The following is a 14,854-nucleotide window of genomic DNA, read 5'->3' as shown; positions in this document are numbered from 1 at the left end:
CTACTACGATTTTTTTCTATTTTTTAAACGGATGGATGACTAAATATCTTTCCACTTCCTGTAATCAGCGGTCACACATACATGTGAATGTGTGTGTGTGTGTGTGTGTGTGTGTGTGTGTGTGTGTGTGTGTGTGTGTGTGTGTGTGTGTGTGTGTGTGTGTGTGTGTGTGTGTGTGTGTGTGAGCCATACTGTTTATGTGTGTTTATATAAGTGAATATTCAATGTTGTACATAAATGTGTGCAGTATCCAGCCTGTTTGTCATATCTCACTCTTTTTTTCCTTTGTTGCCCATACTCTTACATTAGTCCCCTGCATGGCCAATAAGTAGGGCCTAGACCAGTGGTTCTAAAAAAGTTCAAACCTTTTAATTTCCAGGACCCCCATAACTCTTTGTATTTGTACACTAGTCTCTCAAAAGTATTACTTTGAAACCCCTTCAAATAACCCAGAGGGTCCCTGGACCACCGACAGATGCATTGACTAGACACTAGACTCGAGGCATGTCCGTTTGCTTTGGAACAATGGATCCTAACAATGCAGCAGCCACCATGTCGAAGTGCTTTAATTTCTAGATGAGCTGCATAGTAACATTCTTCCAACAGGAACTGGAGCTATAGGGCAACCAGAGCGTGCCCAATATGTCAGGTTCAACATTCTGTTTTTACCAGCATATTTCTCATTTCTGAATGTTATTTTCAGCATGGTTATTATTCTCAGATGGGTGGGCCGCGAACACTTTTAAGATTTTCAAGTGGGCAGAAGAGGTTGAGAACCACTGATACAAATGATAATGAAAAAAACAACAACAGGGTGCTCTGCCCTGACCAAAAGTTTAGCTTATATTAAAGATCCAAGTATGCAGAACCTGCTTCCCTTATGCTATATAGTTTTACCTTTCTAGCACTGTGGCCCATTCTATAGTAATTATTAGTGTGGTGATTTAGACACATATACTCTGCTACTTCCCATACATCGTCTAATGCTACTATAGCAGCTATCATACGCTGTCTGTGTGTTGAACACCAGTAGAGAATACCAAATGCTACTGCAACTGCATTACATTTAATTACCAATGAAACTCAAAGTACGGTTTGGATTTTGCCAATGATTTGAGATGGTGAAATGCATAGGTATCAGAAGAAATACAACTTGCCTCAAAACACCTAATGAAGTCAACCACGGTCACACTGACACCCAGGCCAGTAGTAATACTCTGGGTCTCAGCTTAAAGGGTAAGACCACTTTGGTAGAGGTTTGGGTTGTGTAGTTACCTTGCCATGATGTAACTCCAAAGGTGGGCAAGAAATCAAAAATAATTGCTCCATTGATTAGAAATTGATCATTCAAAATATGCTCCTCATTGACTTACATTGTACGGTAAAACAGCTCTCAAAGTCACTCTTTTAGCACATAAATGAACCCAAACATAGCTGATTCAGACAATATAGAGCATCACCAAACCCAGTACTGTTTTGTTTTTTAATAAAAATGTCAACTTCCTGTTCATTTTACTATTTGAAGATCTGGATCCGGATCCGCCGATCCAGTCCGGGTTTTCTACTAATTAAAAATGGCAAAATCAACAGGAAGTTGACATTTTTATTTAAAAAAAAAACAGTACTGGGTTTGGTGATGTTCTATATTGTCTGAATCAACTTTGTTTTTGTGCTAAAAGAGTGACTTTGAGAGCTGTTTTACCGTACAATGTAAGTCAATGAGGAGCATATTTTGAATTATCAATTTCTAATCAATGGAGCAATTATTTTTTATTTCTTGCCCACCTTTGGAGTTACATCATGGCAAGGTAACTACACAACCCAAACCTCTAACAAAGTGGTCTTGCCCTTTAAGTCACAGTATATGTGTTAGCAGGTCATCTGTTCGGTTCATCGTTACCTAATGCTCCAGTTCCTCGCATAGAATGGTTTAGCTCAATTACCTAATCAGGTAGCTTTAAATGCACTACGTAACAGACCAGCATCACCCTCTGACCTTCTCTGTCCCAGAAGAACAAGAAGAACAACAACATGAGGCAAATTTACCTTTTTGTAGGTAACTTCAAGACCACCGGCTTCGAATGCTCAGGTGCCAAGACCAGGTTTTTTGCCCTTCATTTTTTGATTTTACACACTTAGCTGACATTGCCTTTTAATCAGAGGGGCATAGAACGAGTGAAAGGGGATCTTCAGCAATACTCCAACAGAATATGTGAATCTTGGAAATTAGCTGTTATGGAGATCACTTCAAATAAGACCTATATTGTTACGCCAAATAAAATCAAGTATAGATACACGCTGACTAACAACAAACCTGTTGTTTGTGTCATTGAAATCTACATCAACAAAGGATAACAGGAAATCTACTCCACTAACGTTTACCATTGAATTAACCGACATTAATGTTTCTTTTGGTCAGCCTGTTCATTCATTTTTTCCATGTTTTAAAATGAATTCTCAGGGTATAATTTGTCAACCCCTATCTGCTCACAAAGGGATTTAAAATTAACTGTCTCAAGGCCTGTTATGGTTATTTGAATATGATGTACACAGTGGCTGTAATGACTCAATATACTCACTGAACACAACTAAATATTACTATCCAGCTGGACCAGCTGTATTTTTGGTAGAACAGGAGATCAACTTTCTCTTGGGCTTTGTAGAGCAGTATCGAAAGACAGTTGACACTGAAACATCACTCCATCTCCTATCCATTGGCCTCTGTGATGTGTTATCTAACCAACAAGTCAGATGACTGATGAGAGGCCACGACCTTGTCTAAAGTTAAGCTCTTTAACTTGCTAGAACAAAGTGACCTCAGCGTGCCCTTTTACCTGGGCTGTTTTGTACAAGTGCAGGTCAACACTGTCAGACCCCTTAACACGCGCAGGTGTGTAAATGCAGCACAATTAACTGCATAAACTGACCTGCACTAGGTGGTATCCTTAATACATTAAGTAATTCATCAAGAAAGTAATTAAGTAACTAGGTCATAGTGGCTTATTGTCGGTATTGGCAGATAATGAGGGTGTCTATCCCCTTTTCAGTGTTCTAGACCCCTGAGAGATGGATTGCTGAGGTTAGTGAGGTAGAGCGCTACATCTACCATCAGCTCCCAGTACTTACTGCACAACTTATTTACCAAAGACGTGATTTGATTTGAGTTTGGTAAAAGAAATACAAGTGGCCCAGACTGCTGGCGTCGCGGTCCGGGCACCTAGGCTACCATGTAGTCCCGATCCTGACGGCCGTTGCCATGTCACTCCCCATCTCTCGCCATTTCCTGTTAGCCTACTGTCCTATCCATAAAAATGCCCCAAAAAAGAAAGAAATACAAGTAAACACAAGTAAAAACTTAAATCCAGGATATACACATAAAAGCGTAATTAAATAAGCGTACATAACATTTAAATAAATATTCTTTTTTTGTTTTGTTTTTTTACTTGGTGAACTCAGTACGATGCATGGTAACACTAAAGGGTTTAATGCATGCAATTTGTGTATTTAGTGGAAGTTAGCTCAGTATAATGTCAAAAGTATTAGCACACTAAATACTGGACATACAGAGATTAAGCTGTCAACAACCTAATGGCTGTACAGTCTTAAATTATTCAGAGCTAATTGACAACAAACAGTATGTGTATCGGTATCCTCAATTTAACAGATTTCACAAAGTAAATCATTTCTCTATGGTTGACATACAAGTGAGTAGACTGTATGAACACAAAGCAGGCATACAACCCTCACCATACTAACAAACAAATAACTATGACACGTTATGAAAAACGTTTACACATACTTACTAACAGGGCAAGTAAATATATCACAGCAACCAAATGAAACAATCTAGAACATTAGTATAAATGAGTAATAGCAAAATAAAAAGACAAAGAACCAAAATATTATAAATAATGACGTGAAAGCCTTTCTGTGCAGGTGTGTTTTCAGACAAAATGCCGGTTTTGCCTTCCAAAGTCTGTTGGAACCGTTGGCAAAGGCCTCATCCATACTACACTACACATACTGTACATTATTATTCGGCCTAGTTTCATCACTTTACATGTTTTTGAAGCACTTGCCTCTTGATGTAAATTACATGTATTTATCTATGTACAGTATGTTTAATGTAGCCAGTTACAGGGCAGGGCAGGGCTGGGTGCAGCATGCGGTCAAACCCTCTGTGGAGCTATTATTAACCAAAGCTAGAGTGGCTCCAATGTTTGCCAGTGAAACTAAACCCACAATCAAACCTTTTACTCTCAATATTCAGTGATTAGGACTCCTGTAACTTATGTGCCACCTACTACTTATAGTTGTGCTATTCTGGTCTTTGTAAACATGCGGTACCTATTATGTATATTATTCACTGTACTCAGTCATACGTAACTAACCATGGATGGTCATTAGAGTTTCACGTTTAAATGAAAGTCTATCAGGCAGTAACTGAAGTGTGAGGTAACTGTAGGTGGTCTTTTCACCCTCTCACCTTGCACAGAAAGTGAGAGGGTGAGAGGTGCCCGGGTTTCATTGTGCTGGAATGGATGGTACTGTAGTAGTATTGGTTTTCATGCAGCTGCAGCAGGTTCCTTCCTCGGTTAAGTGGACCTCACATGAAATCTGAGTGGCAGCGATACTATTTATAACTATACTACAGGCCACAAGACAACAATGGAACGAGCGGAACATTGAGCACAGGGGCTGTGGGCGAGCACTTTGGCGAGCAGTGTGGGTATGGGACGTTTCTGGCACATGATGGTAGAGTTGGGACCCTTCAATCAGATCGATTTAAGCCTGTGGTAGCATGAGTCCACAGCCTGATGACAGGGTGAACAGGGCAGGCTAAGATAGTCTGGACACGGTGTAGTGTATAAGGTCTGTACTCCACAGCTACAGCACGTACACACTATACCAGTGGTTCTCAAAGTGGATTCCAGGGAGTCTCCTTCAGGGAGTTCCTTTAGGTTTAGGGGGTTCTAAATGGACCCTTACAAGTCTATAACTCTGACAGGGTCCATTTGGTTCCATTTGTATACTGTCAGAATGTATACTGTTCTCTGCTTCCACAAATGAACAGCTCACTTCCATTGCTTGCTTTACTGTATTTGCTATTTCTTCCCCCTAAGCTCTGTTTCCCGCTCTATTTAAATCTCTCCCGCTTCTCTCAATCTCTCCATCCTTCTCGACATTATCCTTACTGTAACTGAGCTCTAGCCTGTCCCTCCCTCCCTCCCTCCCTCCCTCTCTCTCTCTCTCTCTCTCTCTCCCTCCCTCCCTCCCTCCCTCTCCCTGCATGACTTGAGATCTCTTAGCTGCTCTCTCTCTCTGTCAGACTGCCTGCACTGGTCTAGTTTCCCCACTCTCTCTCTCTCTCTCTCTCTCTCTCTCTCTCTCTCCCTCTTGTCTTCCCCCGTGGTCTAGTTGTTGGAAGGATGTTCCCCTGGCGACTCCTGTGTCTGGTAGGCCTGCTCATGCTCTGCAAAGGTAAAGCAAATTGTCAAAGTTGTCTTCGATGCTTCTCACCCCTACAGATTAGGATCTGTCGTTGTTGTTGGATGTTCTTGTTGTTGTTGTTGATGAGATTGAATGTCCTGAGCCAATCATCCCTGCAGCTGACGCCTCCATTTATTCAAGGGCTTAACAGCGGAGTGGAGTTTATTTTGGTACATTTATATGAGTGAAGGTTACAGATGTAAAATGGTAATTATATCCTGCCGGGTTAGATATATGTATATGTTTTTTTCCCCAAAGACTCTTAGTATACTGAGACAAATACAGCTGTGAATGCCGGTCAGTATGTGATGTGGAAGTGGGTGTGTCTCTGTGTGTAAGGGCTCATTGATGTGTCTAGGTCAGTGGTTCCCAAACTTTTGAGCTCAAGACCCAAAAGAGAAATTAGACGTTTGCCCGGGACCTAAACCAGTGAAAGTAGCAGATCTACAAGCTCACAATGCGTTGCTTCGTGCCGCTATGCAAGCTTGTACATCTGCTATTTTCACTACTTCTTAATTATTACTTCTATAAATTATAAAATGTTGGAATTGTTTAGAGTCGTGTTGGTCTGTAATGAATAGGTCTGGTTAGATTCAAATGCGGACAGACAGACAGGTGTGTGGATGTGTGTGTGTGTGTGTGTGTGTGTGTGTGTGTGTGTGTGTGTGTGTGTGTGTGTGTGTGTGTGTGTGTGTGTGTGTGTGTGTGTGTGTGTGTGTGTGCGTGCGTGCGTGCGTGCGTGCGTGCGTGCGTGCGTGCGTGCGTGCGTGCGTGCGTGCGTGCGTGTGCTCTCGCGCAGAGAGGTTGAGAACAGCATCGGGGCCACTTCCTGAGTTTGCTCCACAATCCAAGCATGATTGACAGCTGTAATCACCTCTTGCATTTGGGAAAGGGAAGAGGAGGGGCGGGCCAACGGGATGAGACGTCTTTTTTTAAGGCAGCATGATCCAATTGAGGCCAGAAAGGGGCCTGTGTGTGCTAATTACAGTGCACTGATCACCTGTTATAGCCAGGTATAGAGGCAGGTGTGAGGCAGTGATAAGATATGCAAACTGCTGCATATTGTGACAGGCTGACAGCTGTCTGACATAAGAGTGGTATAATCAGCTCAGTGTGACATACATAACATGAACCGTAACACACATAAGAGCATTTACACATAACAGGCAATATCCAATCCACCCTGAGCGAACTCTATTTGTTTTCTTTCAGTGCAGATTTTCGAGTTTCTGGTACTATATGTCCAATGAGGAGATCCGTGTTCGATTCCTGGGGGTTATAATTGCACAGACGACCTGACGACTGACGATTGATTATGCTTCAGTGACCTTTGACTTCATCTGCACATGCTCTGTTGGGTCACATTTGCGTGTCAATCTCCATTTTGTTTTGTTTTTGTTTGTTTTGTTTTTTGTGAGTGAACTTAATAGTTGACTCGTGTTGCTCAAGGTCAAGAGGTCAATAAGCTGTTGTTCCCAGCCATCATCTCCTGGTGTAGTCCAAGTCCACACAAAAGTAATAGAACATCAACAATGCATATTTTATTTAACAACAAAAATTTAATGAAAGCAAAGGTCACAGTCCTCCAACTCCAACCATTTCTCTCAGACCAAATGTGTGTGTACAGGCCAGGGGGAAAGCTGGGAAACGTGATTTATCCTGTCTTAGTTGAGTGCCAGTGTCACACACCCGGTTGCCTTTTGTGATGTGGCAGGCTTTGGGAATGACCAAGAGGGCCACGTCTGAGATATAACTGGGAGCCTGCGAAACGCTGATTCGAACCCAGGTCTTCCGCATGGAAAGCTTATCCACTAGCCTAAAGGGGAATTCCTTCTTGGCCGGGGGAGATATTAGGCATTTGGTCATCAGGCAGAGGCTCTGAGCTACTACTGCTTCACTTGTCCATTCACAGCTTTAAAAGTCATTGCTTTTTTCTCTCTTGTGTCTGTGTTGTTCAGGCCAGGAGGAGAGTGGGTCGGGCGAGTCCTGCGACAACTTCACAGACCTGGACCTCTCCCACTGCCTCATGGGAACCAGCCTCTACGTGCGCCTGCTGCTCTACACCCGCCACAACCTCCACTGCGGCCGCGAGCTCGACCACCACCACCTGTCCTCCCAGCCCCTCTTCAACCTCTCCTTGCCCACCGCCTTCGTCATCCACGGCTACCGGCCCACGGGCGCGCCCCCCATCTGGATAGACCACATTGTGAGCCTGCTGGCGCAGCAGGAGGACATGAACGTGATCGTGGTGGACTGGAACCGCGGAGCGGCCAACCTCAACTACTTCACCGCCGTGACCAACACGCGGCAGGCCGCGCACAACCTGACCGGGTTTATCATGACCATGCAGGTGAGTGAGTGTGTGAACTCAGGCCATCTTTTTATGAGCAAGGCCACTTGGCCTTTGGTCTTGTAAATGTTTTGAGGCCACAAAGGCCAAATGCCAGGACAGCAAGGCCATCAAATAAAACACTGATATTAAGACACTATACACTATATTAATAATTAATTGAATTTAAGGGTTAAGAATTAATTTGTATTAAATACGTAGTATAACCCTCAGTGAGATAAATAAATTATCGGTATTTACAAATTACCAATATTTGTACAAACTCATGAAAGGGGGTTCAAAAGTTCATACTCAGAGTCACTGGACTGGTTTGAAGATGGAAATTAGGACTCAGGGGGGAGTTCAGAATCTCAACAAAAGACACTGATGTCAAAATAGGTTTAACTGTAATAATGTACCCTGTCTGCCTTATGTCCTGTAACTGTTGGCCCAACAGCGCGTGTATGTTCTGTTTGTCAGAGAAGTCACATAGACTGTCTGAGTTGCCTTTGCACTTTGCACATGACTTTAGATTTACTGTGACTATTTTTGTACGTCCTTTTTGTCACCTTTTCGGAAATCTACGCTCTTGTAACGGCCTAGTTCAGTTGTATGTGTCCTTCTCTGACCACAAACATCCTGTTCTACAGTAGTACGATGTAGTCTGTGAAGACAACAGGAAAGACAGAGGAGAAAACTGTGAAATCAGCTAGGGCAAATAATAAATAAATAAAAATAAAAAAGTATGCTATTGTTTGTGACAGAGAGCGAGATAGAGGGAGAGAGAGGGTTGTGAGTGAGAGAAAAACAAATAGGAGACAGTGAAATAGAATGACAAAAAAAGAGAAATAGAGGTGAGATGAAATGGTGTAAGGTGAGGAGAGAGCGAGCGAGAGAGAGAGAGAGAGAGAGAGAGAGAGAGAGAGAGAGAGAGAGAGAGCACTGCTCGTTCACGTCTGGCGGTGTTTTTAGCTGGTCGAAATATTTTCAACTCTGGCCATTTGGAAGAGAGTGCCTTGCATTCTCTGCTGGGGAAAATAAGAAAATCCAGCCTCAGCAACGCCAGACATGAACGTGCAGTGCAGAATAAACACTGCTGCTGGCATTTCCAGCATAGCGTAAAAATACGGCACTCGCAAAAAAAAAACTATTCAAAATATAGGCTACTCAGGAAAAATGACACATTGGTGGACAAAGCCCCTGACTATAACATTATTTCTATTGTCAGTAGAGTGTTTGACAGTAACTGACAGTAACTATAATCTTTCTATTGTCTGCATCTAGGAAGAGGGCGCCTGTCTGAGCTCTGTCCACTTGATCGGTGTGAGTCTGGGTGCTCACCTGGCCGGCTTCGTGGGAGCTTATCTGAAGGGAAAGATTGGACGCATCACAGGTGTGTGGGTGAAATGTGAACCATGGGTGGGGCAACGTGAATAAAGAAAATAAAGCAGTAGATAAGAAAAATACTGATTGAGTGTGAACATAAAAATAAATAGGACAGGAAAACAACGTGTCAAGGATGACAACAAAATATAATTCTAAATATGTCACAAAAGAGAAATAGTGTGAACGAAGAGAGAGAAATAGAGAACAATATACAATTGTTGATCAGGTTCTTCAAATAGGGTAAATGATATTATTTTGTGAAAATAAGTGTTAAATAGCTCTTTATTCTGATACTCATTGCTATAGTGTTTGTTCAGTAACAGGAGCCTCACTGTCTTTCCTGCTCTTTAGTTAACAGAAAATGCATTTTCAGGTGGAGATACCTATTTACAAAATTGGAACTGGAACACTATAAAATGGAAGCTGATAAATGGGTACTCTTTCCTGATTGGCAGAAATGTTCAACCCACTTGAAATGTTATGTTCTGTTTATTAAAGAGCTGAAGAGACAGGGAGACCCCTGTTTCTGAACAAACACTCTATAACAATGACTACTACCACAATATAGAGCTTTAACCTTTTAACAAAAAAACGTTTTGTTTTAAACAAAAAATATCACATACCCTACCTTTCAAGAAAGCATTAAGAGAGTTTAAATAATGTTCCATGCTCTCCCTTCTCTAGGTTTGGACCCCGCTGGGCCCATGTTCACCGGGGCTACACCAGACGAGAGGCTGGACCCCTCGGACGCCATGTTTGTAGATGTGCTGCACACTGATATGAACTGTAAGTACCAAGATGCTTTTGTATTTGACTTGACAGGGGGAGAAACGGAGGAAACCTTTGTGTTGTATACACAGTACAAGAGCTTCTTTAAGTTATGAGTGTGTGAATCACTGTGTGTCGTGTATGCATGTTAGCGAAAGAGTCTGTTTGCTTTCTCTAGCCGTATACTATGAAAACTGATTAATTCGACACTACTTGAACAGTGAATCTACCTATTGACAAGGCAGCATGTCACACCACACTCCATGTGTGTTCTCTGTTTCTTATGTGTAGCATTTGGACTCAACGGGGCACATGGCCATATTGACTACTATGCCAATGGTGGGTTTGACCAGCCAGGCTGCCCCAAAACCATCTTCTCAGGTGAACACACACACACACACACACACACACACACACACACACACACCTACCTATACATTACCACCAGACACATCAACCCCACTGCTGTGCTGCCATAGAGGGAGCAACCATGATCTGGTACCACCCAAATTTCGAACAAACATGGGGAAATTCTCTTTCTAATGCTCTGCCACCAAAATGTGGAATGCCCTCACTCACACCATCCATAAAGGATGTGTAACACTGGTTTCTTTCTAAATTGGCCTGAAAAAAACACCCACCAGGAGACCACAAGGGGATGTCATTTTCCCATCTCTTTTGTACATAGTGTTTGTATTTGATGTTGATTATTGTTTGTGTAATTTCTCTATGCTTGGTTGATGCATTCAATACATACGACCACAATGGAAACAAGTCCCCAGGACTTTTTTTTGTGTCATCCTTTTAGCCTTTATGTCTTAATGTACCACTGTGCCGTTTACATGTCTGACTAATAAAGTATTCAATCAATCAAATCCAACAGGGAAGTCGTATTTCGTGTGTGACCACCAGCGCTCCATGTTCCTGTACTTGTGTGCTCTCAACCGCACCTGCAGCATCACGGGCTACCCCTGTGCATCCTACAGTGACTTCATTGATGGGCGGTGCCTGCAGTGTGAGGCATTCAAGCCTGCGCCCTGCCCTATGCTCGGTGAGAGGCAGTTTGGCAATACAAACTAATCTAACACGATCACTGATGTTCAAATGCTTATCGTGTCTGTCGGGTTGAAACCTCATATGTCTTTTCAGGATTCAAATTCAAAAAGGGCAAAAGTAGCAGATCTACAAGCTCGAAAAGCGTCGCTTGTGGATCTGCTACTTTTGAGTGAAACAGTAGTATGATGAAGTAGAGCGTTAATTTACCAAAACACACAAATAATTAGAATATGGAGATAAGAGGTTTCTGCCCGATAGCAACAATATTATAGTTTATTGAAAAACACTGAACTGAAGCTAATCAGTATTGCTCTGGTTTCATCTGCAGGATATGATCAGAGCAGGTGGAGGGACACTCTGCTGCGACTAGGCCAGACTAAAGTGTTCTTCAGCACCACTGCCACACTGCCTTATAGAAGTAAGTCATTAGGGCTCATTTATGTCATAAATGAAGTGTCTCGCTTTCTATGACTCACTTCAGCATCAACATCTTAATGGTAATTCATGTCTTTGTTCTACTGAGGAAGTGAAATTCACTAATTCCACCCCTCTTGGCCAAATCCATGTATGGTCTGTGTTGCTGTTGAGAGTGTAAAACCTTGTGTGCTCTGGCAGGGCCGACCTACAGAGTGGACATGGTGACTTGGAACCAGTACCTTCGCTGGGGGGTCATCTACATCAGACTGCACAGTGGACGGAGCTATACAGAGACACGTATAGACCAGTGAGTCTCATACCCAACTAAAAACACACACTTTATTGTAACTCAAACTCAGTAGTTCCTCTTGAATATGACGTTTCTGTCGGGTGGAAATGTCCAAAACTGTCAATCTCCAAGCTTCAAGCTCAAAACACGCTGCGTTGCGCCGCGTTTCGAGCTTGTGGATCTGCTACTTTTGATGCTTTTGTGTGACGCCGTAGTATGATCAAGTAGGGCGTTAATTTACGAAGAAAAAACACAAAGTTAAAATATGGAAGTAAGAGGTTTCTGCCCGACAGCAACGCTGAGTGACTTGTTCTACACCAAGTCGCCAACATGAAATGTGCCACTTGGAGGTAGACACTTTTATGCCAAAGCACAGCCACAGTTTAGGAGATTGTATACATTTTGGCCAAGATTTTGGCAAACCAGGTAGCCATGTTTTTGCTACATTTAGACCGCTTCTTGCCACACTTTAAATCTAGAAAAATGTCAGCTTAACTCGTTTTCGCTCTCCCAGTAAGCTGTTCAGGTTCGAGCAGTACACATCCACACGTCTGCTGGCTCAATTTGACGAAGATCTGCAGCCTGTGCAGAAAATCTCCCTGCGCATCGGTACCGGCAATGTGATCGGCCCTCGCTACAAGATCAGACTTCTACAAATACGCTTCACTCCTCTAGAACAGCCTGACAGGTATGTCCATTTCCCTTATCCAGTATCACAGTTATAACTATAAAATGTGCTCCTCGGAGCACAGGTCTCCGACAGTACTGTTCCTGATTAATCCTGTCTTACCTATTTATATTACATATTGTCACGTGTCACTTGTTAGCTTGGCTGAGACGGACACACACACAGAGGGTAAAACTCTCCTGGCGGAGACAAAAAAATCACACCCCATTCATATTTAGAAACAACAGTGGTCATCACAGTGATGGAAGCTCACTTCAAAAAATATAAATGTTTTTTTGAAGTGCGTGGTGCTATTTATAGGTTTTTATTTCATCATGCGTCTCGCTAGCCAATCAAAGCATTGGTGACAACATATTGTCACGTGTAGCTTGACCAATGTTAGCTTGGCTGAGACGGACGGACGGACGGAGACGAAAACATACTCTCCACCATACTGGCGGAGACAATAATACTGAGAGGAAATGAGCATAGGGAAGGCACCATAGGAAAGGTTCTCTCAGGATTTAATCCATTAAAACCGGGAAAGAATCTGTGTCATTCTAGATTTTAGCGTTGGCTATTCAAAAATAGCAGATCTACAAGTACATCTGCTACATTTTTGAGAAACATATCGAAAGTGTTTTTTTTTTTTTTACACATCTGCAAACCTAATTTATGCTTTGTAACATGACTCGGGGTGGGGAAATTACTTAATAAGCCAAATTGTTGCTTGCTGTAATAAACTTGTTCGTGCAGTAAACGGCAAGCAATAGTTGTGTGACTATGTATAAATTAGGCTTTACAAAGAGGCATTCTTGTTTGAAAATACTTGAAAAGATAGGCTACTCTGCTGCCATCTCTGAATTGTTAACCCTACTCTGCTGCCATCTCTCAATTTTTAACCCAACACATACAGTACATTGACAATATATCAGCAAGTTGTTCTTCCCATGGATTAAAGTTCTCAGTCACCACAACTGATTTCAGTCATTTGGATTCCATAGAAGCCAGCAGGTCTATGAAAGCATGTTGCGCAGCGAAAATATCCCATCTACGAGTTCTCAATGCGTCTGCGACGCATGAGAGCTTGTAGATAGGCTGTTTTCGGTTATTTCTTTTAAAGAACAGCAGGAACAATATTACTAAACATCCTAATTTTACATAGTGTTAATTGTTCAGCAAACAGCACTAGTGTGGGGCTCGTTTCACTCAGTTTTGCTTTAATCCATATTTTCCACTGTCTCACACTCAGGCCTTTGATGTGCCGTTATGACATCATCATGGAGGAGAACATGGAGGTTGCCTTCCGCCCACTGCCTTGCAACTCTAACCATTGAGGCCCTTTTACAAACATACACGCCTCTCTCCGACACTAAACAACATTTCCATCAAACCCACCCACTGCTAACAGAGGTTGCCCCACACCACAGGAACCAAGTCACCACCCATCACATGGGTTCTACAGGGGCATCCTGGCACTTCAAGCTGACTGCACTGGGTTCGGGTCTACTCTACAGTGTATGACAGCAGAGGGTGATGCAACAGGGACAAGCTCAAGTACTGTACCAGTCTTAGAATGCTTTTATATAAGTATTCCTGGTTGTCACTTCTCTGTTAACACTTACTGAGTGGCTGACTGGCTGTTTTGACAAGTGAAACGGGTGACTCTTAATGCTTGTAAACACCAAAACCCTGTTCTGAAGAGGATTTGGAAGAATCCTGGACCACAGGATGGTGAGATCTGTTGTCTAGTTCCATCTTGATTAATGTTTCACTCTAGAAAAAGGCAGGGGGCACTTCGAATGTGACTATTCATCTGTAACTACTTACGGGTTTACATAAACACCATGATACAAAACAATCCTAAAATGAAGGGAAATCGAAGGGAAATTAAAATTGCATGGGCAAATGTTCAAGGACCACACCTCCCAGCATTTTACTGATGTTGTGAGAGTTAGTTTCAAAGGAAGTACATCAAGATACGGTTTTATTTGCACTTGCCAATATAGTTACTTCTTGGATACATTTCAGTGCCAGCCTCTGTCACTGTGCCTTACACTACTGGTATGATGTCATAACCAGTCCATAAGCTGTGATTATCGAACATTCTATCAAGACTGTTTTTTACTTTACAGGGCAGCTCCTGAAAAGAAACCATTCCGTTGTTTTTTTTTCCTTTATATATAAACTGATGTAAAACCTGCTACATCACAGAAATGTATATATTTTGTCGCATTTTTTATGTTTTACACATTTTCACTCAATCCGTTTGGAAATAAAAGCTTCAACTCAAGCTCAATGTCAATTGATATTTTGATTTACATTTAGGCCAGACTTGGCTGTAATATGTCTGTTACGCTTTATTTGAGCTAACCACTTTCCAATAGTTGTTCCCCAGATGTTAGATGTATCTATCCAACAGCTACAGCAAGACTATGCCTAACTCAAATCT

At 42.3% G+C, this 14,854-nt stretch overlaps 1 protein-coding gene across 1 annotated transcript; it reads left to right on the top strand.

Annotated features, from left to right (window-relative positions):
* Nucleotides 1-5,429: 5,429 nt before the first annotated feature.
* Nucleotides 5,430-13,758, top strand: lipib (lipase, member Ib; the record flags this gene model as incomplete). Its single annotated transcript, XM_084048270.1, has 10 exons — nucleotides 5,430-5,481; nucleotides 7,449-7,840; nucleotides 9,104-9,212; nucleotides 9,890-9,991; nucleotides 10,265-10,354; nucleotides 10,857-11,024; nucleotides 11,358-11,447; nucleotides 11,645-11,753; nucleotides 12,250-12,423; nucleotides 13,655-13,758. The coding sequence occupies 10 exons, from the start codon at nucleotides 5,430-5,432 to the stop codon at nucleotides 13,737-13,739; spliced, it is 1,371 nt and encodes a 456-aa protein (XP_083904396.1). The 3' UTR covers nucleotides 13,740-13,758.
* Nucleotides 13,759-14,854: the final 1,096 nt, after the last annotated feature.

The sequence above is a fragment of the Gymnoscopelus microlampas genome (assembly GCF_963454915.1).
Source record: "Gymnoscopelus microlampas genome assembly, chromosome: 22".
Lineage (NCBI taxonomy): Eukaryota > Metazoa > Chordata > Actinopteri > Myctophiformes > Myctophidae > Gymnoscopelus > Gymnoscopelus microlampas.
The sequence above is the reverse complement of the archived record's forward strand: the minus strand, read 5'-3'. Positions and strand labels throughout refer to the sequence as shown.